Genomic DNA, 26,682 nt, shown 5'->3' with positions numbered 1-26,682 from the left:
ATTTATTCACTTGTTTTGTTAAGACAATGTTAGTTCTTTGACTACTAAGAAAATAAATTAATACAAACAATATCACTGTTTTGTATTGAACAACTAGCCTACATGTTTTATGTAGCAAGTTAATGATGATATTTAAATATATCAATATTTTTAACTTATGACAGGTAGGCCAATGTAAAATCAATTTGTATGAATTTCATTTCATAAAACTAGACAATCTTTTGTAATAATAAACTTCACCTTAATTTACGTCTTTTATGGTAACAATTTGTGCTTTGTATCACTTAAGGCTAGTTCACACATGGCGATTTTACTCGCTGCAACTAGTCGCGTCTACTAATCTCTATGTGAGAACAAAAAGTAGCGGCAACTAGCAATCACCGGAGCGTAAAATTTCACTCGCGCAGTAAGTCGGACATGTTCAACTATTGTGGTGAGTAGCCAACCTTAAGAGTCACATGAGTCATGCAGAAATTGTATTATGAGGCACTCTAATAGGTATTGTAGTGATTTTAGGGAGTCTCCATTCGCCATATAGCCTACTTAACTTTCCAGTTTGGTTTTAATTGGAATCACTAGCTGATCATCATTTCTAATAACTCCTCAAACTTTAGAAATGTTAAGCTCATCATGTTTTCCTCCATCCGATCCCGAACCCTCTCAGAGTTTTTATTCCTTACTTCATCTCCTAATTTCTCGCAAAGTAGTACCTAGACATACACAAGCCACACATCTCAAAGTCTTATTCCCACATACGGCATTTTTTACAGCAGAAAATATAGTAACACACAAACGAATCGCCAAACCCTACAACCTCCTAGCCGCTACAACTCGCCATGTGTGAACTCAGATAATATTTTGCTGGTGAGTAGTATCTGTGACTATTGTGTGAACTAGCCTTAAGATTCAACGTTTCCATAAATTTCACTTAAGCAGGAAACCCACTAGTCCGACGCTCTCCGACACCGTCACCTTCCGTCAAGTCTCCGACACCTTCCGACGCCTTCCGCAATTTTAAGGCATTAACCCATTGGTCCGACGGGCTCCGACAGTAGGCCCCCGACGAGAAATACACCACTACTCTAACAGTGCCAGTTGCGATGGAACATGTGATCACATACTGTTTCACAAGCAGTAGTTAGGGAGCAAATAATGAAAAAAGTCCATAACATTTATGACGGTCTCTGTTAGTATGAGAGATTACAATGGTCAAGGACCTTCCTAGACCCACCTTGATAATTTCGGTAACATTTACTTAACTGTACTACAGGGAAATTAGCAAAAAGTACAGTACAAAACGTAAACAATAATACCACCGTCGCAGCAAAAATGCCGACTAAGCAAATTTCTATTTACCTGAATTGATTTTCAATTAGCTTAAGTGTATTTAATTTAGGTTTTATGAGTACCTAGGATCGCTACAGGGAGGGTAAAAAAGTGTGGTTTTTAGTAAAGTTTCAATAACTTAGTATAAAATAAAGAAATTTACCAAGTGTGATCAAAATATATCCATCGGAAAGCAAACTTACAATATTTTATAATATTCTCCATAAGAATAACAATAAGAAATAATAAAAATTCTTTGAATTTTCTCCGTAACCAATAATTGTACAAAAACATCACATTCTTGTGATCACATGTTCCATATCCGTTCCACATATTGTGATCACACACAAAGCTAGACAGTCTAGGCCTGGTGCACGTAGAGTGGAGAAATGACGGATCCGACATCCGACAAGAATGCCCCAGAGAGCAATGTTGTCGTGACGTGACGTGTCAGAAGGTGTCGTGTCTGACTAGTGGGTTACAGTCCATTTAAAATAATGCAAAGTAATTTTGTCGGAAGGTGTCGGAGCCTTGACGGAAGGTGACGTGTCGGAGAGTGTCGGACCAGTGGGTTTCCTGCTTTAAGTATATAATTGTTTCACAGGAATACATCAAGGAGGTATAGAAACACATTGATACATAGGTAACGGAATGATAGGTATTTATTAACACATTTTATGTACATTGTCTCGCGAGTATTTACAGGTTACCACGCCGGTAGCATTACTTTGTAGGGCGTGTATAGATGCATACTACGTCCCAATCCACAATGATATTTGTATTTGTGGCTCCTTACAACTAGATACGATCTGGAAAAACATCGATTGTCATTGAAAAATATGGAATTTATTAAGAGAAAGTGTTTGGTGCAAAAAAACCGTCACTCAAGTGCCAGTGTTAAATTTTTCATCCCGCACGCAAGCTCTAAGTAATAACCACTGTTCTCTCATCTGAAATATAATCGTATTTTAGATTATTGTTACGCCAATTCTCTTTTTAAAAGCAGCCTACACCTTTATTAGTTCATATTAAAACTATTTGATTTATATATTGACTATATGATGGGACAATCCAAATAATTTTCAAGTAAATACAAAATAGGTCAAGTTTTGGTAAATAAGCTGCACAAGGCATTTCACCCATTCACACTCATCTTTCATTTGTACTTAGTTGTGCCGTTGGTTCAACACAGTGTCATAATGATAGGCTAGTAGTTAGTACCTCTGTGAAGGGTTGGATGAGGGAACGTTCTCCGGACTGAGCGCCACCAGAGGACTAGAGAGCGCTCGACTCAGCGGCCTTACAACATGAGACGCTCGGGGAGTAAAGGCAGAACCTGGAACAACAAACAGTGGTTGAGAGTTCAAAAAATCTTAATTAGAGAAACAGGACTTTTGTTTGATAGAGTCCACTCTGGCAACTGGTGTTTATGGATACTATAGTATAGATTAAGAGTATTTTATGTTTTTTTGTTCCTACGTGTTTCTCATTCAGGTAATCCTGCTATCCTAACAAAAATCCTTTCTAAATCCTAAGTTCTTCCTTCCTAAATGTTTTAAATGCCTGCAATATTACCAGATCAGCCGGGAATACTCAGTTGGAGGGGAATTGATATTCTAGCTTTGAGAACCATATTAACAATATACACTGTGCACATTTTAGAGGTAGGAAATTATCATCAAGTACCCCCTCCCCCCTTATCACCTACCAACCTTATCAGATACCCTGGCCTCATAACACTAACTGATCTTACGTTCTTAAGCTAAGCTAGTGTTAAAATTCATCAATGTTTTCATCATCACCTGTGTCGGTGTCAGGTGTAATTTGAAACAAAACACTAATTGATGCTGTTAATTATTGGTATCCTCAATGGCTAGAATAAACCTCAGTAAACCAAAATTGCTACTTTACGGCAAGGGAGAAATGTTTGGCTCCAACTACAGTTTTGGTGACTCACCTTCGCTGACTTGTAACGTGTGCCTCATCATCAAGTCCCTCTGTTGTTGCAGAAAACTCTCCCTCTCTCTCTGCTGGCGACAGATCTCACTCTCTCCCTCCATATCTGCCTTCTTGTCTTTCTCCGTCAGGTCTATAACCTGTAAACAATTCTAATTAATACAGTCATATCATTCATTTAACTGCTAATGAATTAGTCTCTGGGTGAGTGATTATAGTGCTTGCCTTTGAAACTGAAGGTTCAATCCTCGCCTGGATCAATTCTGAACTCAGATATGCCATTCGTCATTGGACGATTAATAAACAATGCTATTTAACAAAAGGTCCAATGTTTGCACCGTTTCCTTTGATCTACTTAAGACTTGTTCCTTGAACTGTGACATTTTTAATATCACATCAACTGTCTCAGGCTGATGCCACATGGGCGTTTTTTTCACGCACAAATTAAACACGCGAAAAATTAGAATAGCATTGAAACGAATAGGCACCCACTACTGCGGGAAAACACACTGCAAGTGGCATTCCCATTACATTTAATGCTGCTCATAGTTTTCACGTGTTTTCATGCTGATTTTGTGCATGAAAAAACAACTGTGTGGCCGCAGTCTCAGTACATAACAAAAACTGAGGGAGAAAATATAGTTTTGGACTGTAGTGCACTGTTAGTGGTTCATTCAACTATGTTTTTTAGGCTACAGTTGGTCCATATAAATGGGATGTTTATTTTAGTAGCCATAAGTGAATGCTATAAGTTCCTTTCTCAGGCAATCTAGCTGAGCTCAATTCCTTTATACTTGATATTATTCCAACTACCTCAGTGAGATCCTCTCCCTCTGGAGCCTCGTCCAGCTGACTGCCACTGAGAGACTGAGCTCTGCTGCCTGCTCTCGTCAGAACTGTCTGTCTGATTTGCTGCAACAAAACACCCCTCATCCATAACCCTTTGTAATGCAAATTCAATTTGACACAATCATAACCGATCGTAATTAAATACTAATATGTAAAAACATGGACTTGAAAGGCAAACATAGCCCTAATCCAACTCTGAACCCCTGTCTAACTTTTAGTATTTATTTGTAATTATTAAACAAAATGAGTAAAAACTTACCAGTAAAACAAAGAGCTGAGGAGTTTTGAAACAAAAACAAAAAATACAATTTAGAAAATTTTACTTAACACCGAAGTTGAATAATTGAAGACAAAAATATACAACTTAAAGTTTAGCATTTAATCAAAATATTACACTAGCTTGTAGTTTGTTTAAGGTGTAACGAAAAAAATTAAATCCTTCGCAGACTTTAGATTTTAGATGGGCCAACATTTGTAAAAAATCCTCGAAACTAAATAATAAGAGTGGATGATTGAAAAACATCACAATTATTATAGTGGCTATCACATTTTTAGCACCAAACTAGTCTTTTATATCTTCAACTATTGACAAAAGTAGGCATTCAAATTCACTGATTAAAGTTGTAGCCAGTCATAGAATATAAATTAGATACTTAAATTAATTGAGCCACTGGCAGATTGTGCTGGTCTCAATTACTTATTTCTGTCTAATATGACAACTTTGTATAATCAAAACAAACTGAGAGGACAACTTATTGTGAACTACAGCAGCTCAGTATTGAATACTGAGGAAGATAAGGAACATGGTCTACCTGTCGGAGCAGGTTGTGAGTGGTGATCTGATGGTGTGAAGGCGCCGGGTCCATGACTAGTCCAGCAGTCAACATGGGATGTCCCAAGGGCAGTGGCGCACTCTGTGTCCGTCCTAGGGGTCGGTGACCTTGCTTGTTGAGCCTAGCATGTGCCACCTGTGTGTCTGTAATACCCGCGGAAGGATACAGAGAGTGAACACCCACACGAGACTGCTCCAATGACGCCATCTGCTTGTGTGTGTACGCTGCACTTCCGTACTCCGCTTCTATTACTGAAACAACACAAGCCTGATTGTATTTCGCCACTGCAGTGTGTTGCTTTCACCAACAAATAAATGTTACCTGAGTGGGGAAGAGTCCACTCAAGCACAAGAAACAAAATACTTGACAACTTAATTCAAACTAACAACTAACTCTGACTAATAACTACCTAGGCTGGCCCTTGAGCTCTGTGACTGTGTCATAGTTAGTTTGCTACAAGTGTTCTTATAATAACAGCAGGAAGTAGCCTTTTAATTTGCAATTCAAAATTAGGAAATAAAGTAAAAAATAAACTTTTTCCATCACAGCACATTAGTTTTACTCTAGTTTAAAGTAACGATGTATATTTTATTCTACACTCATTTGGTGAAGTTCTAAATGCATCAAGGAATATAGCAAGAAAAATCTCAATTTTAAAACCTATATGTAACCTAGAGAAAAATGTTGACAGTAATTGGTTTAGAAAAAAAAAATCCCAGTACAACACTAAATGATTTCCCAGCAAAACATTGACATACCGTATTAACAAGTCTAACATACACTGACACTGATTGTTATACCTGGGAGGGTGGGGTAGAAGGGTAGGGTGCCGGACAACATTTGCCCAGTGAGAGGCATTCCCAGTCTAGCAGCAAACGCAGCTCTGACCTCTGCCTCCGACACTGGCGCCAGCTTGTTCTCCTGTAAATATATCATACCTTGTAAAGCTTTATTGGAGACTATGAAAATCCAGCAAATAGTTATAAAGTATAATAACTTAAGTAACTGACAGCAACCACAGAGAATTGAAAAGGTAAGACAGGAGACGTTCTTGAGCTGGTGGTGAGTTTGAGACATCACAGCACATAACATAAATGTATTAACTTTTAGATACTGAAGTAGACATCACATCTATATAGACTATCTATAAGCAAAATGTTACTAAAAAAAATAACATAGGCTAGTTGGATTGAGGCACTCGTAGAGTGTGCTAGTCTAAAACCCAATGGTCACAATTAGATGTTACTACTGTGATAGCTGATGTCAGGAAAGATACTATAACAACTTTCAATAACATGTCCTTTCAGTTTAGTTTGGTACAAAAGTGGCGTAGGCAATCGATGATTTACATCAACTTACTCAATCAGCAGCTGACCACAACTGAGGGATGTCTATACTCACATTAGGGGTAGAGGTGGGTGGTCGGCCAAGTGAGATGTTGGGCATGGAGGGGGAAGTGTAGAGGCCGGAGATGTCGTTCATGCTGCCAGGACTAGTGGACAGTTGACCATACTGGGTCTCTCCCTCCTGTGTATCAGCCACATACGTTACATAGCAAAGAGCTACTGAAGGTTTGCAAGAACTAAATAACTTAATCCTATGTTTTAAACGCAAAATGTGCAAGTAATCAGATGTGCTATTTATCACTTTGTGTATTAAAGACCTTCGATCTATATTGTGTAAAAATTGCTAAGCTGTCAAATGGTTCCATCAATGTTGTGTAAAAAAACATTAAGAATTTTGTAAAATCATAACATACTGAAATGAAATCACTCTGTTCAAAACTGTAACTTGTAGTCCATGTTGTATATTTCAGTATGATTCGCTTCACTGAAAAAAAATTAATCTGTCACCGTTTGTATGTTTATTTTATTTATTTTTTGTTTTTTTGATGTATTTATATTTTTGCATTCTTAGCAGTTATAAATCTATATTTAGTCATCATTCCAATAATGTTTGACAACATAATCCTCAACCATAGGAAGAAGAAACTTTAAATAATAAATTATGGAGAGCTATGTACTAAACATTTCAAAAAAATATGAATCTTGAAAAAAGAGAACATACAAGAAAATATTGAGAATGAAAGAATAACTATGAATAAATTAAAATCAGAATCAACAATGAATAGACTCGGTGGTAAAATTATCCAATTAAATTTAGCCCAACCTAAGGTTTTCTTGCGCACAAGGAGATATTTATAGTTATAACCTTGGATGCCTAATTAACCTGGATGTTTAATTAAAATATAATTTTATATTTATTGATTTGGGGATATGACAGTACTTGACGGTGGTGAGGGGAGAGTTGATGAGTCTCACCTCTTGTATGGGAGTGTTGTGACCAGCAGAGGGTGACATCTGAGACACAGGGGGAGAGTTTGGTCCCGAGTCAGGGTTGCTGCTGGTCGACTCTGCAAACATAGTGGGTTGACCTTATAGTTTGCTTAGAATAAATTTTGATCTGCTATATTATATTATATTAAATATGATCTGATAAATTTTAAACCTGAATATTTCTTCCAACTAAAACATGTTTATAATATAAAATGGAAAACAAATAATATTTTTTTCACAGTAGAATTATCAATGTACAACATATAATGAATACACATCTGATGACACAATTATCAACAAAATTATCCAACATTTTACAATCAACAAAATTATTTGAAGCCTGAATTTTCATTCTAAATTTTGGCACCATCTCTTGTTTTACAAAATTCAAAACATTTCAGGTACAGATCATACTGGAATTAATTGTAAACAAACATACATTGCTACGATGTTGTAGCAACTTCCTCCCGCTTTATTTGTTCTAACTAAAGAAGACTATAAATTAATTAAATCTATATATTTAATCTAGATAACATTTCTACTCTATTTCAAATTTACTAAACCTCCCATATAACAAATAACATTAATATTTTAGTACGAGGAATCCAATATGTGGCCACGAGTATGGCAATCATCATATGTAACCAAAAGGAAAAAAAATTCCCTAAGCACAGTTAAAAACCTTGGAATGAAAAAACCCAACTAAAACCCCAGAGATTCTCTGGAATTGCCGAAGGTTGGGAATCCAAATATGTAAAACACAGCACAAATGAAAGCTAGTTAGTAGGGTGCATGCAGGCGAGCGTACTTGCAAGATGAGCCCGGCGCTTGATAGGTCGATCCTTAGGACGGGCGATGGGGCTCGCGCGGCGCTCAATCACTCGTTGCTTCAGCCGCACTTTCAGTAGGTTGGGCTCGGAGGCTGTAAGAGGGGGAGGGGGAGTGTTAGAGTTAGCACGACATTCAACAAACAGCACACAACAAACACTACTGACTACGCAATCTCACTAGGGCCAAACTGTATGGATAGTTCATCTCCCATGAAGAAAACTACAAAAGCTACAGATAAAGATTTCCTGGGCACTTAACTGAAACATTTGTTATTGTTTTTTGTTACATTTACTCCCCAAAAAGCAATTTCATTTAAAAAAATAAGTTGTTTACAAATAGTGTTTAATTTACTATTGCCTTATTTCAAATGAACGAGAAATATAAAACATAGAAAATTGAAAGTTTACCAAAGAAACAACAAAGAATAATGTATTGAAATCTTCAATTGATGTTATTGAAACATTCAACAAACTGTTTGCTCTTTCATCATTGTTCTTGTTCAGAAACAATTAATTTTTTTAAAGTGTAGTCTAACTTTTTTGGTTTGACTTGGACAAATAAGGAATATGAAAATATTGTTCAGTAAATTATTGTAGGGATAAAAGCAACTTTCAAAATTATTAGTAAAAATACCATTCAAACATGCATTTCTTTAGATTGTACTCCTGAAATCACCAAATTTAAATCTGCACTTTGATAGCTAAATTATATTAAGGAATACAAAATTCTTACAAATTAGAGAGGAGCTTTTCACTTTTTTTGTGAGTGGCAAACAGCTATATCCAGTAGCTTAATAAAATTATTGCCTGATCTCAAAATAGATTTACTAATTTTGTTTTTATTGTTGACTAATCTTATTTTATTTGATTAATCTTATCAGTTACTTTGTATTTCTTTACTTGGGACAGACAGAATTGGTTTGAATCTATTTCTTATTGTATCACTCCTTGATTTTGTTTAATAATAAAAGTTGAACTAGAAATAACATTTTGTAATTACCTTCGCATTATTTTGGCTAAGAATTAACCCCAAATACTTCTCAAACAAAGAAATATTTTATGTCAAAATTTTCCAAAAGGTGCTTCCAAAAAATTGTCCATTGTGTTTGCAGTTTAAATTAGTAAAACTCTCAGCGTGTTAAGGTAAAAAGTGATGTTAACAAACAGCAAAAATATTGATCAACTCACTACCACACATTGACTACAGTCTCTGTTGGTTTGGCGACATACCTGTCTTTCTGAGTGGGAAGTCTTCATCGTACTTGCCCAGTAGACGATACGGCGAGGTAGTGCTGTTGGTAGCATTGGGCTCACCAGGTGTACCTTGTAATACCGACCTGAAGACATATCCTAATTTTAACATTGACTATTCAAGTAATCAGTAACAATTACCAAGAAAACAGACACTGGTTATCGTCATAAAATGAAAGGGCCTATAAAGAAATAGAACCAGTAACATGTGCAATAAGAAAGGAAAGAATCTCATTCTTTGGACATTAATTGCAGTCTCTAATATTCAGAATGAGCAGAGATTGTAGGAAAACTAATGAATAAAAACCAACATCAAGGGGGTTTCGGAAGTTAAATAAGATAATATCACATTCCCTGTTCTATGTTTACTTACTTTAAGTTGTAGTGCAGTTTGTAAGTATTTTAGCCCTTTAAGTTTTTTTCATTCTCATCTATTAATCCTTCATCAAGATTTTTTGGTCTATCACTACAACTTAAAGTAAGTGAACATAGAACAGGAAATGTGATTTCAGAAGAAAGAAAAATACGGATGAGAAAGTATAGGCCTACTGTAAAAGAAACAGAAAACAAGATAAAAAGAGTATCTCTTCTCACTGAAATGAATTGAGTAGGCTAGTCCAATGTTTGCCATTACATGAAAATAAATAAAGGAGTAATAACGTTAGAGCAAATTTGGGACATCAGTGCCCAAGGAGCGTTCCACATATACTGTAAGAGATTCATTTGAAACATTTTTATGTTAAATGTACCTAGAAATTGGCTGCATAAGATTCTCCTGTGCTTAAAAATTCCCGTAATTATTGTTGAATAAGGTGCCTAAATGGTAGGTGACCTTCATGACAAATGTTATAAAAATAAGAAATTTTTTTCATAAAAATTGTTTTGCAAGGATAGTGAATTCATGACAACCACCTGGATTGCCGCAGACTTTTATTTGTGGCTTTTTATGCCGTAAGAAACAATGTCTCAATTAATGTAATCAATAACATGCTAATTTATTTGTAATAAACATTTTCTAGTAAATAAAGAGTTCTGAGTGAGTTCTAAAAATACAATAGCAAAACGATTCATTGTTAACTATTTTACTGTAGTTGGTGAACAAATAATTAAATAGAATCAAAGTTTAAGCCCAAGTTGTGTGATCAAATGCATGTACTGTATCTTCTTCCACTCACACTTAAAAATTACTTTTTTTTAAGATTACTATCTTTGAGTGGTCTTACAGTAGTATAAATATTAGCTTCCACTATCTTTATTGTACAACTGGTGTAAATATTCACAATTGTTTTGCATGGCCAGGATTGATTTTTCAAAACCAGAAGACAGCCTTGTCATAGAAGTGTATTTCACGACATCAACCACACAACTGACATAGTAAACCTTTATAGTTCCGCACAACAGTGTCGTACGTTGTTCATGAGATAGTAATTCAGTGTCATACCAGTTGCGGTAGGCTTGGCCGGAGGTAGGAATCGCTCCATTGGCTGCAGCAGCTTCCCGGTGTTTTTTGTTCAAAAGAAATCCCTGAAACATTTATTCCAGATTAACTTTCTAAACTGACTTGACCTTATATCCTTTAAGTACAGTAAAACCTCAATAACCTGACAATTTGTGGACCCAAAGGTTTTTGAGTTATCCCGAACATTGGAATTTTTAATAGGTGTAATAAATTAACACATAACAGACAAATTTTTACATATAAATGTATTACTTACATGAATATTTTTACATAGAAATGTTGAATATTAAACATTCAAAACAAAATGTTCTGACAAAATTGTGTTTTTTTGTGGTGTCAGCGGTTAACTGTTGAGTTACCGAGTGTGTTCTTAGTAAGGTTTTACTATAACACCTTTCCAAGTGATTTAATATTTTCTATATTCGCAAATATTGAGACTGTGTACATGAACTTAAGTGCAAATGTACAAGTCATTATAAATATTTGAAAAGGGTACCTAGTATGGTTTTTCTTCTTTATTAATATTTCAATTAAAGTAAACTTTTAGAATTTTAACTTTCCTTTAATTTTAAATAAACTAACGCAGATGGGCATTTTCAATGTGTAAAATCATACTGCAATGTACGGAGAAAGTTTCACAACCCAAATCAAGAAATTATATCAATATACACTAAATTACCATACAAATATTTTTGTTACATAGAAGACCCCAATAAATAAAGACGGGAGAAACAAATTTAAAGACATAAAATAAAGTTGATACTTTTATTTTACTATGATTGTTTATGATTTTAAAATAATATTGACAAGATTGTAAATTAAATAAAGTAAAAAAAAAAGATTTTGTAAATGCAAAAATTTGTAATTAACAGTAAAAAACTACATGTTTTCATGACTATAAGTACATGAGGTTGATTAGTTACTCCATGACATCAATGTTTAATGTTAAATAAATTACCCGTAGTGTTTACACAGGTGCTACTTACATCACAAGTTAACACATGTTGCTATAGCTATGCAACTGTGGATCTGCGAATATTAACTCCACTTTTCCTTATTGAAAACCTATTCTTACCCCAATATGTTAGGGGTTTGTTTTTTTTGTTTTTTTATTTTGGACACTTTTATACTGATTTAATTATTTTAGTGGCTTTTATACTACTGTACAAAAATAATGCTTCTTAATGCAAAAGTTTCACAATAATCAAACCACAAACCGCTTTTTAAGTTTTACATATCTTCATTAACTTCAGCATTTAACATTTTTAATCATTTAATATTCTATCTAAGGCTAGCTTTTCATCCATTTTTTTTCGACGAGCAGAGATTTTTTTTTTTTCGCAGTATAAAATACAGCATCAATGATCAACAAGCTCACATTTTGTCAAATATTTGACTATTTAGTCTATGATTGAAGTAACAGTAGTAATAAATCATCGTTTTATGAAAATCTCTTTGGTTCGATTCAATAGCTGTGAAGCAAGAACAATGTTGTTAACTTTACAGAAATGTAAAAAATAACAATACAATGAAACATCAATTTTTTTTTATTTTTATATTCCTACAAGAATAGTACTGAATCATGTAAATGTTTCGGAACATAATTACTTTAGACACATAAATTATATATCACGTCTAAATACTATTAAATAACATTAAGTGCAGTCGGTAAGCTAAAAATAGCAACGCTAAAGTTTACATATATTGGACCAGATTCGGCGCATAAAATTATTAGGCTAATAAAAAAATTATTTTATGAAACTCTACTTCCCTTACTCAGTCTAATCATACCTAGCATAATTATAACAGTAATTTATAATTACTAAATTTTTAGCTTTTCTCAGCTAAAAATTCCAACGGTATATGACCAGTACATTGTAGAATGTATAATCTTGGTCAAAAACCAGTTACATAAAATGATTTTTTACAGAAATGTCCATTCTTACTTTACAAAGATATGCTATAAACTTACCCGAGGCCCTAACATAATTTAACATTTTATAAAAAAAACCACATAGGATCCAAAACCCATTGGGGACCTAAGTAAGCACTATATTACTGGCTGGCCTATGGATCTTATTAAATTTCAGCAAAATCTAAAAACCTATAGGCCTAATAACACTCTTTGTTTTTTGACCAAATGTGGCTTAAGTTATATTTTTCTTAAACCTTATAAAATTCTCTATACCTTACAATGCTTTAACTTTTATATTTTTGAGTAGAATATTTATTTTTTCTACATAGAAAACTTGAATAGAAAACTAATACTGTAACACAATTTTGTTGTTACAATTGTGACAGCTGACTAATCTAATACCCCGTCACTAGCAACGTAGTGAAACAGCTGTGAACAAAATAGGTCCGTATTACGCAATGAATATAAATGTTACGGTATAAAATAATTTACTTTAAATTGCCATTAAATTTGATGTTCTATATAGCCCTGAAAGTTATAATAAAGTACAAAAATAATTATAAATGTAAGTAAAAAAAAAAATAACAATAACTATGTCGACATAACGAGATAACTCGTGATGGTGGTTTTGGGCCATCTTGAAGCCATAACGAGTATACTCGTAATAGGTTGCCAATGGGTTAAATCATTTACCACCATCACTTAAAAATGCTATGGACCAAAAACATTCCAGAAATAATATGAAAAATGTTTTATTAAAAAAAGTTGGTACTCTCTAGAAGTTTATTTTAAAAATAAATATAAAGATTGATGTACTTTAGTAGTTGCAGTTGATGTAGAACACCTTTTGTATAGTAGAAATTTTTTATTTTATTACACTATTCTTGTATGTATGTACAAAATGAATAACAAGATTTTGATTGGATAACATTTCCTGATTTTGCTACTTCATGAGATAAAATTATATTTAGAATATTATTTAAAAAAACTAATCATTTTGCCAAATCATACGAAATTTAGAGATTTGAGGCGTGATTATTATTAAGAAAGAAGTTTTTAAGGGATATTTTGAAGGACAATTTTAGTCTAGTTTGAGAATGTAGATCATAAACGGTTATGATATTCTGATATATGATCGGTATATGATAAGTTTGACACCCTGGTAATAATTGAATGCGCCAACACAGGAGCTAGCTGGCACTGTGTGGAACCTAACTTCCTAAACAGTTGCCACTCAGAGGTCAATGTATTACTACTGACCACATTTATTTATCACGCTCAGCAACAGTGTGATATATTTGCAATACACGACCTTACATGCTCAATTGTGAGACTATCTTTTCATTCTAAAGCTTGTTGCCACATCAACATGGGGTATTACCTGCAGTTTCTGCTTAACCTCCGAGCTGGCCACTGCACTTTGCTCATGTTTCTCCTTCTTCTTGAGAGACTCCAATCTCTCCTTCTCTCTCTGCTCTCTCTGTTGATCTTCCAGGGCCTTCTGTTGCTCCCATAGCTCCTAGAACACGCATACACCTACAGCACACATCCGCGACAGATAACATAAGCTTTAAATGTTAAAGCTTTAACAATTTTAAATAGTGATGTAATAGTGAGTAAACTTTAGAGACAGCCTGTATACGTTGAGTCCCAATTATCCAACATGCCTTTTTATCCCTACTTTTACTTTCTCCCCTAACATAATGTATGGAGAAATTATTGTTTTTTACAATATCTAATACTGTGATGTTTGATATTCCAGTGTGTGATACACAGTAGCAGATACGTCAAGACCACCTAGTTTACCGCCCCCTTGTGTTCGGAAAATAATCACCAGACTTAAGGGTTTTGCATTTGACTATATTTTCAAAGTCTTAGTTCTGCATACCACACAGTTTGTCATGTCCCCTTACCTCTCTTATCTTAGTTGCGGTAAGAACAGACACCTATGGCTAAGTGGACATGTATTACTTCCATCTCACATTTACAATTACAGTATTACAGAAGTGTTTTTTTACACTGTCAGATAATTGTGATGATGGATTCCAAATGTAACTAGTTACAGTTTGAGAAAAAAATTTATAATCCAAAGAATAAATTTTTTTATGTGAAAATTTCTGGGAAAAATTATAAATTTATGTTTGTAAAACATGTTTTAAACTGTGCTTACACAAAATTTTTATATCAACTACCTATAACTTATAGATTATTTATACACTTTAAGGTTAAACCAATTTTATGACAAAGACAAACATACAACTGATAAAACGTCAGAGACACTTTTACCTAAACTTGTTCTACATAACAATATTATAATGTCTCAGCTACTGCTGTAGTTTCAATATTTATCAGCTTTCACTGATGTTGTGTCACTAGTTATTCCTGGAAGACTACCAGCCATGTGTCACAACATCATTTATTTTTACACTGCCTCCACTGGATAGCTTTCATATCCTATCAGACACTGGAAATTTACTTAACTTATTATTGTCATCAGCAACATACACAGGTAGAAAACAACTTACTTTTCAACTATATTACAAAACATCAGTACCTACATTTATCATTTGAAGTGTCTTTTCTTTAATGTGAACAATAATTAATGTATTGTGAATCTTGACACAAAAAGAAAAAAATGGATAAACAATAGATATAGTTTAGTCAATCTAATTTGCGTATAGTCTGAAAGTGTCTATCAAAACCTTTTTTTATTTGCCATGTTATAAAATTGTATGACCTATGCAATTCACTAACTAACAATGTTTGTAAAGAATTTAAACTTTTTAAACCATAAGTTTTATTTAATTTTGAAAAATTATTTCAACCATTAATGTAATAAAAATTACTGTTTCAAACTTTTGATACAGTTGTTAATTTTCAATTTGTAAATCTTTTGATTGAGTACGGTAGATGTACTGTTGAAAATTTTATAAAAAGGCATTTTGATCTTGAAATTAGAAGCCTTTCATAGGCCACACAATAAGCATTAAAATGTCTTCCGACTACAGTAATTTTTTTCATACAATTAAAAATTCTTTGTTATTAACAAGCCTTGTTGATACATTTTGTTAGGGGTTTTTGTTGTAAAATGTGGACTGCAACTTAGTAAGATCAACATACAAATTGTTTATTGGGCACAGATTTTTTTATTCAGTCTATACATTTTGAATGGAATTACGTTTCATCACTCATTAAAACCCTTTCACTTAGAAATGTTGACGTATTGGCACTTGTCATGTTACCTTGAGGTGATGTCTGAGTTGCTGCTCATGCTGCTCTGCCAACTGTTGCTGCTGCGCTTGGAAGTGCTGCAGCAGAATCTGCTGCTGTAACTGCTGCTGTTTCTTCAGCTGAAACAAACACAATTCATTGGTTAAGTTTGACTCAACAGAAAATTAATTTTGTTGAAGTATTGTGTCTATATACGCCAGCTGCATTTGTTAACATATATCCCTAGTCTTTTTACCATTTAATGTCGACCTGTTGTTGAAAAGCATCATTAATTGATAGCCCAAAGACAAATGTGATCTGTGTCTGGTAACGACCTCGCTTGGAATTATACCAGCAACCATCTGATTAGAAGGCAAGCAATATAACCACTCGGCTACACAGACAATTAGAAAAATCTGTTGTTACTGTACTTTAAAATTATGCCATCTGTATATGTTACTGTTAAGAAGCTTGTTCTATGAATGTTTCTGCTTCTACACATCAGCACAAATGAGAGGATCAAAAACAAAAATGTTTACTTCTTAGAATTCAACTCATGATATCCGATGATGATGATGATGATGATGATCCAATGATGTCCAATCTAAGTTAGTTAGACAATTCTAAAAAAATATCTACCAATTAACACACAAATTACTGTTTGAAGCATATTGTTCACACAGTTTAAAAGTTTAAGAGTCTCATCTGTCTTGTATCTAAAAATACTCTTGAATGCCCTTGGGATTTTAACATTCCTACAGCTTACTTAGAAAACAACTTTATAATTGGCATTATTTGTCCCTGCAGACACCACTGCTGCCTGAATCACAAACTAAAATAAAATTTCTATTTTTAGAAAATAGGCTATTTCAAATATTCCAATGAGACATTTTATTAATAACCCTTATCTGTATTTTTAAAAAGTCAACAATTATTGTTTATGTTATTTTATATTTTGAAAGCATTGCAAAACAAGTATAAGCTCAAAAATCAAATCTAAATTATTTAACAAAAATAGTTCCTTACAGTAATCATAAATGATTGCCAATGCCACATCAAATCTATTGATAATGATAACTACTGTGAAGTGGGGAAGAATGTTAACATATTCAACAAGCTCTGATTACACAACTCAATGAGTTTCTATTTACTTGGTTATCTTGAAGGTGTGTAGCTTTATTGTTCTGATAAGCTACTCTTTCTTCTTCTATTTTTAACTTTTACAATTCATAACAATCTTATCAGGAACTACAGACATTTCCCAAGTGCAAATGCAAACTGGTTTGAAATGGTATTTATTGTTTAGCTTAGAATTTACAACATATTTTGTCAAATCAAACCCTTTATGGGCAGTGACCTTTTACATGTATTGGACATTGTCAATAACTAGCCATTAAATTTTAGGATAAAATAAATCCTGTGTAGCAAAGAAAGTATTGCTAATACTTAAAATCGTTTAAGAAGTACCAGTGGAAGAGTGAGGTATGTAAACAACATATAAGCGAAGAAAACCGGTCAGTTTTTTGTCACTGAGCTAGAGTAACAAACCTAACAGTACAAGCATGTTTCTAAAACTAGACAACAAACTAGCGGTTGACCTCAACTGCTGGCTTCTTCTGACCTTTACATTCCCTTCATGTAAAATCTCTTTTGTTCTTGTTATATGTTGCATTCATAGAGGAAAAAGTCTGTATAAAACCAGATCTCATTAGAAAACTTAAAATTCCAAATCATATATTACAAATGTACTATATTGATTAATTGATTGTAGGTAAAATTTGGAAACATAACTATTAAAATTATAATAATCTTGGGTTTTACTTTTAGTGGGCTTAAAAAGGAATAATTAATGTTGAGTGGATATGAGCTACTAAAAAATGAAAATCATACATACATTTTTTACACACTTTTACAATCCGTGACTTAATTTTCTTTTTCTAAGGCGCCCAAAATAATATCGGGGATTTTGCGGGTCCATCAAGTCTGATGGATCGATTGATCGGTTACTAGCCGGGCACTGTGCTAGGGCCGACTCTAATATTATCCGCACAAACATGGAACTAGATACTATACTCAATCTTCAATACTCCATAGCGGTTCAATGGCCATGAACTTCGTTTCAACCCTATTTTAAAAAATCATTTGATAAATAGATTCTAGTTTTTTACTTCAAAGTTAAAAATAAAAGTCTGGTACTGAAAAAGGGAACAACTTTTTCAGTCTTTATATGAGAACCAAGAAGTGTTAATCAATTTGTTTAATGTTGTTATAAAAATTCCACATTTTAAAAAGTTAAATTTTCTTGAATGAAATGTTTCTCTGGAAGGATGTATGATGTCAGAGTATAATAGCTGCCCCAAGAGATAAACAGATTAACTAGAATAAAAACGATAACTTTTTGTACAAAACCCAACATTCTGATCCTGAAACCAATAAAAACGTGTAGTTCACAATTTTTTGTCAATCTTTACACCAATAATTTTAATGCAACTCAAAAACTGAAGCCAGCAGCAGAGTACTGAGCTGTTTGGAGGTACTTGAGTATTTTTAATCCCTTTGTGTCAGCTATAAATACAAGATGTATGTTTGGATTGGTCGTAACTCCTATAAATACTTCGGGCAGCGCGGAAATAGTGGGGAGTTGTAAAGGTCGTACTGTGGCTGTTACGTTTAAACTTTGTCTAGCAAACGTGATTTGAGTTAATCAAATCCAAACTGAGAACTATTGGAGCAAGTTTAAAGAAGGTGGTAAAACTATTACGTAAAAATTACTAACAGAAATTAGGAAATTGTAAGTTTATGTTGCATTAATAATTATTTTTAAATGTCCATAAGAATGATTTATTTAAAGTGTTGATATCAGTCATTATAGTAGAGTTACAACTTACAAGATGTCCGATAATATTAGTTGGCCAAGAACTTTAAAGTGGTTTTAAAAGGTTCTGTAGCATTTTTTTGTTGAAGTTCATCTAAAAAGTAGGCTTTACCTTGTTGTCAATCAGCTTAAAAGTTGCAACTGTGTTTTTGACCGTTTACGCTTGAGCAGCGTCGTCGAGGTTAAATCACATAACACCGACAAATACACATTGCGATTAAACAATACAAAAATGAACAGGCCTGTCGCACACATGGTACCGTAACAGTTGACATTGTCACGATCCGAGCAAGACGCCGACTCTTAAATTCTTAACGTAAATCTAAAGTTATGTTACAGCTGAGGCACTAATAACATGGATTTTAATTAAGTTCATCATTGATTTTAGGTAATTCCAGAAGTTTCTGCTGAACACCCCCTCCTCTACACCAAAAATTCTATTAGTTTACTGTCCCTTGTAATGATGTGAAAAGAGTGTGTTGCTGAAAAGAGTGCAAGAGCGATGCGTTTGATTCCCAGGTCCCAGCATATCCACATAACATTTAATAATTTTGTACCTCTTGCCTTAGGAAGTATTGTGTACAGTACCTCTTACCAAATACCACAAGCACAAGGTAAAAACCTTCTTTATTTCATTCCGAGATAAAAACATTTGCATTAAGTAATTGTGGACTGGTTTGTATTGTTAGGGACTGAGACTGTCTAATACTAACCTGCAGTATCTGGTGCTGGAATTCGTGCCCGTTGGCCAGGTTATTGAGTTCATTTCTCCGACTGAGCGCCGGACTACTTGATGGCGACTCTCTTGTCATCTCTGTAACAAACGTAGAGTTGTGTAAAGGACATTTTAGTTTTAACTGCTCCTAACACTATAAGCACAGCTTAAGACATTCCAACAGACATGGGTGGCAGGATTCAAAGGTAATCTTAAGTCCTTCACATCCACATTCAAAAATGTACTTACTATAATAGCAACTCAGCTTCGTCTTATACACTCCCTATATTGAATTGCTATGCCCAAGGGTCCTTCTTCAAAAACAACTTTTATATGAAACGCACAAAAAACATTATTTATGACTGTCTAAAAGCCATAATTTATTGTTCAAATTTCCATAACTGGTTTGTGTTTGTCTCTATTATCTTTACGACACCTTACAATCTGTCCTGTACGTAGCATAGTGTGCAGTAATTAACAAACCATCTCTCAGACAAGATTTCCCTAAGTAATAGTTATATCAATACTTTATATTGTTATTTTTCTTGTACGGGGTATCTATTGTAAAATAAATAATAATGCTTACACACAGAAATAAAATGTTTACTTAGGTTGAACACTTTCTTAAAATTGTATTTGAATGTTTATTCTGTTTTTTTTTTTAACACACTAATATTAAAGTGACAGTTTAAAGCTATGGTTCCACAGACTGCGGAACTTCCGCCACAGTGCGTAGTTTTTTGTTGCCGAAATAATGCCGCGTAAAATTTGGAGGGGTGGTTCTTCTGACTGCGGAAATAACGTTGCGAAAAATTCAGTTCTGTCCAAACTAGCGACGAGTATAGATAGGAAGAGGAAAGCCCTCGTGGCTGTGATGCTTTATGATTGTGATGATGTTGTCGATCTTTTATCTTTATTGGTGTCAACTCATACACAGATAAACAGATTACCTGTTTTCCCAAGTTTTTCTCCAGTTGTAATCCAAATTACGTCTTTTTTTGCATTGTTTTTGTACTCCGGGTCACTCAACTTCCACAGCACATCATGTTGAGACACCAACTCGACAAGTTCCTCCTCTTCGGTTAATTAAAAACGTTCATCTACACCTCTTTTTACCACACAAGACATAATGAAATTGCAATAACTACACGGTCACAATAGTTGATAACTCCTCTCCGCTGGCGGATTCCGCACTGCCACTGCTCTCTGACCAGTATGATTTGTATGCCCTGTGGAACCATAAATTTCGAACGCGTAAACGCACATTAGTGGAACCACCGCTTGGCTGAAATTTCGCAGTCTGGGGAACCATAGCTTAAAATTCAGTAAGTTTTTTACTTTGGTGGAAAATTCATGTTACTGCTAAATCAATGTAAACCGTTAACACAGTACTACAAGCTTTTTTTTTTAAACTAACTACTCCTCTTTACATACATCTATTTCAAATATATCATATACCGTACTATTCCAAATCCTATATGCACCTCACAAAATGTGCGATAGCATACATAGCTGACTTTGAACTTAGAACTTGCAGCCGGAATTGAAAAATGTGAGCTACTAAGACATTGTATTGATTCACACCACTTGTCGTCAACAATACATATTTATCAAAAACACATCATGTCCCAAAATGTATTTGTATGTTTTGCGTGGCAGTTTGATAAATCTGTTGACATGTTGATAGCAATAACTGTCTGAAGATTAAAGGCATAAAGTATTCACAGGCTGCCTGAACATTGGTCAGTATTCTCAGAATAGCTGGACTGATTGATAATCAATAGAAGACTGCTAGGTGCCCCACGCTCCACTCAGCTTGAGGTGTTTCTTTGCTCAGCAAAATGTCTTCATGAATCCAAACAATAATACAGTACTGCAATTTACTAACTTATTCAAAACCATCACATTTAATACTTTCTATTTGTTTGTTGCATTGTTTAAATTAATAAATAAATAAGCAAAGTGTACAATTTTTATTGGCACAAACCTAGTGTTTTGCACTAGATTAAAATAATAAACCTTCACTTACTGTCGAGTCAAAACATACAAGATATAAACAAGTTCACTGGCCATTGGTTAATATATTCATGTTTTTGATCATAGTTTAAATCAACAACCAGTTATTACAATGGGGTGATCATAGAGAAACCATTCAATTTTAGTTATAAAACTAACATTTTTTTTAAATTTAATTACTAAGAAGAGTCATTTTTTAATACAAGGCACGTACACAATTACGGTATCCAAATATTGTTTAGGCTCTGACCGCATTTATAACAAAGGGTGAATGTTGAAAAAATCATCCTCTAACGGAAAAATTCCTTGGGTGAACATTTTGTTACCGGCAGTGAAATTGTTGTATGTAGTGAAAGTTTTTGAGTTCTCGTGTTGGAAAGAACTCTTTCCCATTCTGGTAATAGTACTGCACATTAAAACCCCCTTTAAATCCAGACCTTTGTGTCCCAAGTTACATGTTCAAGTGAGTTGTAATTTTCTGTTGTGAGACTCACCTTTTTGAGGGAGGTGGGCGAATGGGGGACTGATCTCCACAGACCGGAACGGCCCCACCTCTTCTGAAACACACACAACATTTTCAGAAATACTATATGTCTTACACAAAACTATACAATTATCAATCAATTAATCAATATTATCGCCCACCACATAACCAAAAGTTGCACGGCGTAAAGTGGTGCAACAAACAAAGAAATACTATTCAACCGTTATTTACTACGCAAACTTAACAGTATGCAGGTAAAGAATTTTTTTTTAATTTTTAAATTTTGTTTAGTTAAAAATCTGTATCTACTAACATAATTTTAACTGAATATCAGTATAACTCCAGGCATTGACTATTGGATTCTGTATCAATAGTCAACGCTCCATTTAATTTACACTGTACAGACTATTATCATCCGAATAATCAGGAGAAACAAATGAACTAGCAAAATACCGTTTTTACGGTTATCAGTTAAAAACGCCAGTTTAAGCTAACCTCTTACATATTTTGATATGTCCCATAGTTTTGTCCACCAGATGTACTTTTGCTGTCTTTTTTGTTTGTGCTGTGTAATGTCAAAACGTACATTATTGAATTTGTTTTAAAACCATTTTTGGTTTATTAACAAAAACCTTTGAAGAAACACACAACTATCTGTATTTGAATATCCAGGTGGGGTCTGGTCCCACTTTAAATGAGCTTCATACGATAACCTTTTATCGATTACCTCCAATATCAACCCTTTAAAATCAACAATCTAATTTCGTAAAAGCTGATGAAAGACTACAACGATTTGATCACCCAAAGTCAAACCATGTGTGAGACACCCAAAGACACTATCTGTCTGTCGTCTGTTGTAATATCTGCCGCCAATTTCTGAGGAAGGTTGCGCCACGAGGGCAGCTATTTTTACTCAGAGGGACAAGTGGAGTAGGCCTGGAGATAATGGACGATCTGTGAGCCGAAGCTGTGAAGTGACAGGCAGGATGGACGCTGGCGCCACTAAACAAGTCATACTGGTGCTAACGGTCCTGAGAAAGCGTTAAAAGTAAAACCTCAAATAATAAAAGCCAAAAACAGAGACCGAACATGTCCTACACCTAGTGTCGTCTTAGTAATCATTGACAGGAGAGCTTTCAACATGAAAATGCTAGACTTTCCAGTATATCTACCTCAACTGTCAGTCACGAGCGCTGGACCTTTAAATAAAACAATGTCCAACTGAATATTATGAACTGGCAGGCCCAGCCACAGTAGCATTGGCAGGTCTACAAAGTAGGGTGAAAAGTATCCTCGTAGAATCCAAAGTCAATTAGTGTACCTGTTGCCAGGTCGGCTGTTACTAGTACAGGTCCTCTAGATCTGGTATAATGACGCCGTGTCCTTGAATGTTCCCCATGACATATAAAGCAGCACACCAAGCCAAGCCTCTACAATACCTGCCTCAACTGATATCGACGCAGGTCATTGACCCAGTGTCCATGAACGGTTAGAAGACAGGTATTCTGCCAGTACCTACCAACCAGCTGCCATACATACAGTATCACAACTGATATTGGTAGGTCTGTCAAAGTGCCGTTGATTACCTGTGTTGGTCCTCCTAGGACAATGACCCAATGTCCTTGAATAACATGACAAGCACTGCCCGGTCCAGCCTCAACTGGTTTGTTAACATACTGTTATACTTTAATCAGCAAAGGTCCTCTAACCATAATAATGAAAGTTTTGTAAAGTATTTGTTTAAAAGTGCAACAAGACATTTTGGTACCATCAGATTCATCCAGTAGTGATCCAAGGTACATCTGCATCACAACTATTAGCAACAAGTCTGAATGGCCCGATGATGGCTTTGGCAAGGCAAGGTGCAGTTTCTTACTGCCCTCGTCTTCTTCAATTTAGTTTGCTACGACGATTTTGTTTCTGAAAATAAATTATCTAAGTTAGTTCTTTATGTCAGTAGGTCAGTACAACAGTTCAGAGAGAATGGGCACCAAATTGACGATCACTTTAAAATTGTACAAAAGGGGTTTTAACAAATTAAGAAGCACAGGATAGTAAGGTTCAATCTCAGAATATTGTCTGACATCTTTCTTTATCCCTCCTTGCTGCATGTTCGACGATTCATTAACTTTGTTGTTGCTGTTGCACTGTCAATACACATGTTATTATATTCAACCACAAACAACACGAAGAAACTACGAAAAATATTAATAGCCCAGCATTACAGCATCATTAACTTCAATGCTTCAACGTAGCTGTCATCAGAAAAGGAAGGCATAACAAAGTGTAGTAAAAATTTTCCAGGCACGTTTTGAGCGGCGCGGTGACCGGTGACTAATCATTATTCTCATTTATACCAGTGTTCTGTGGTAGCGGTAGCCTTGGGATTTGTTTATTCGGTTGGCACGCCTGTGGTCACTATCACTATCGGACTAGGGCTCAGTGCTCGAACTTCGTCCGTCACTACGTAGTCCAATCTATTTTCGTCTATCTTACACCAATAAATGAATCATTCGCCGAAATTGATTAGTTCCTCCATTTCTAGTCATTGAGTAAACACGGGTCATGGGAAATGTTTTATTCTGTGGTTCATGTTTCCAGACTGTTGTGGTACACAATAGAACAGTGTAATACTATGTAGTCAACAGTTATATTGTATACAGTACTAGAGAACCCTCTTCCATTTTTACAAGTAGCAAACACCGAATCCGTACATAAAAATCTGATTATATTAGTAAATGTTTTCAAGAGGCCTTGACATTTACCCAATTTATCAGTTCGTTGAACAAATTTGACAAAAACTTGAAACATGAAAAATCGTGATTATCAGGAGCAACAGCAAGGTACTAGTTCTAAGCAAAGCCAAAGGTAAGTGGGATCTTTACCAATACAGGAAGTACCAGTACCTAATATTTTTGTTGCAAATATTTTCCGTGACACCTTTTTGAGCATTTGGTTCAGTTAAAGCATTGACTAAGGAAATTCCCTTGTCTGTGGTTAAAGGCTCGTCACACACTGCGTCCGGTACGGTGAAATCGGATCAGGCATGCCGGATCAGGTAAATTCGAAAACCATTAATTCAAATGGAAGTGCCCATTCAGCACAAGTCTCGAAAGACAATACCTAAATTTCACAGTAAATGATACCTATCCTGGACATCCGGCTGTAGTTTAATAGCCACGACCTTAGCGGTATCAAAACTCTTCTAGTCTTTTTCTTGGCGAAGAAGTTTTAAAATGAAGTACGGAAAGTGTGACATGTAGACCCAACTAGGCTAATTCAATGAGTGCACAACACGTCAGTCCAAGCGGCGGTGACAGTGCGGACATCAATGGTGTGGTTGTGGTAGTAGGTCTAGAACCACAACCACGCAGTCTCGACCGGTTGTCGGTCGCGGCGTTCCGAGAATGGGCGGCGGAAAAATACCGAGGCCAGCGGCGGCGGCGGCTCGGGACTAGGGCACCATCAGACAAAGTGTAGCGCCGACGAGGTGTCTGCTGTGCTCGAGACAGGATATGCAACACACCGCACCGTGATAATAGTGCCAGACAAGGCGTACTTTCGAAACAGCCATCGCCGACATAAAACTACCATTTAACCGACAGAATATCTCCAACAAGACATGTTCCCAGTAGAACACCCTCCGGAGGTCAGACTTTACCAACCAGGCACACCGCACACCTCCGATTGATTAGAATATTTCTAAAAATGCATTAAATCCCTGATTGAGCTTCCTCAGATCAAAAATGTCCAACAAGATCTCCAACACAACCTACACCCCAACAAGGCACAACACCGAAAATATATCTCCAAAATGACACGCCTCCGATGGAGCTACAATTGAGTATTTTGAGTATTTTAACAACAATAGCTCCGACAAACTATCTCCAACAAATCATACCTCCAATATGATTTCCGACCAGGTATGCCTCCGAAGATGGTACTGTATTGAGAGGTCCCAAAAGAAAAGTTGAATTTGATTTAAAACCCACGATTCGGCACGAGATACAACAGGTGTTTGTCGCGCCGCCGGGCAGTAGCGGGCTAGCGGTTGTTTGGTTGTTGTGCCAGGCCGGGCATGGGGCATCATCTGATAGGAATGCCCAATGCCCCCCTCCCACCAAAGACACTGCCCTACCTTAGTGTTACTGTTACGGCACTATTTCAGCTGTAGTATACACTCACAACAAAAGCCTTTGTATCGCTTTGTTTAAAAAAAGACAGTTGTTGAAATAAACAACTTAATAAATAAATATGTGCTACGCTCACTGCCGCCTTTAACTCGTTATGCTACAATACATATCACTCTTTGAATAAAGAAGAACAGTAATTCTAATTAATTTAACTGCTGTACACTTTGATATCAAACTGTACAACTAAATTATACGTCATCGCCGCGCATTTAGTTAATAATATAATAATTATACAAATATATAAATAAAATAACAATATCGTCGATTGAAAAATTCATCGTGGTAAGAATATCTATAGCGTGAAGAACAATTCTTTCTAAACGACCAGGTGACCTTAGCTAGGTGCTTTTCGTCGTTCATCTTCTTCGTATCTTCTCCCACTACGCACTATGCACATAGTGTGTCGGTGTCGTACGATCTATCCGCATATACAT

At 35.2% G+C, this 26,682-nt stretch overlaps 1 protein-coding gene across 6 annotated transcripts in view; it reads right to left on the bottom strand.

Moving 5' to 3' along the window:
- Positions 1-26,682, bottom strand: part of LOC129002483 (histone deacetylase 4-like) — a 129,291-nt gene that overhangs the window by 12,145 nt on the left and 90,464 nt on the right. For 2 of the 6 annotated variants that reach the window (XM_054430321.1, XM_054430325.1), the window contains 14 exons: positions 22,066-22,128; positions 19,554-19,654; positions 15,998-16,105; positions 14,137-14,274; positions 10,823-10,905; positions 9,361-9,467; positions 8,109-8,222; positions 7,286-7,377; positions 6,366-6,491; positions 5,765-5,885; positions 4,944-5,215; positions 4,096-4,194; positions 3,284-3,422; positions 2,548-2,662 (listed from right to left, as the gene is read on the bottom strand). In XM_054430321.1, coding sequence (XP_054286296.1) covers positions 2,548-2,662; positions 3,284-3,422; positions 4,096-4,194; positions 4,944-5,215; positions 5,765-5,885; positions 6,366-6,491; positions 7,286-7,377; positions 8,109-8,222; positions 9,361-9,467; positions 10,823-10,905; positions 14,137-14,274; positions 15,998-16,105; positions 19,554-19,654; positions 22,066-22,128 — 1,678 coding nt within the window. The remainder of the gene's footprint in view (positions 1-2,547; positions 2,663-3,283; positions 3,423-4,095; positions 4,195-4,943; positions 5,216-5,764; positions 5,886-6,365; positions 6,492-7,285; positions 7,378-8,108; positions 8,223-9,360; positions 9,468-10,822; positions 10,906-14,136; positions 14,275-15,997; positions 16,106-19,553; positions 19,655-22,065; positions 22,129-26,682) is intronic. The other 4 variants (XM_054430323.1, XM_054430326.1, XM_054430322.1 and 1 more) reach the window with 3 other exon arrangements.

Source organism: Macrosteles quadrilineatus, unplaced genomic scaffold, assembly GCF_028750875.1.
Source record: "Macrosteles quadrilineatus isolate MER2022 unplaced genomic scaffold, UCM_ALF_1.0 Scaffold_9__3_contigs__length_116548681, whole genome shotgun sequence".
NCBI lineage: Eukaryota > Metazoa > Arthropoda > Insecta > Hemiptera > Cicadellidae > Macrosteles > Macrosteles quadrilineatus.
This window is presented reverse-complemented; position numbering and strand designations above follow the sequence as displayed.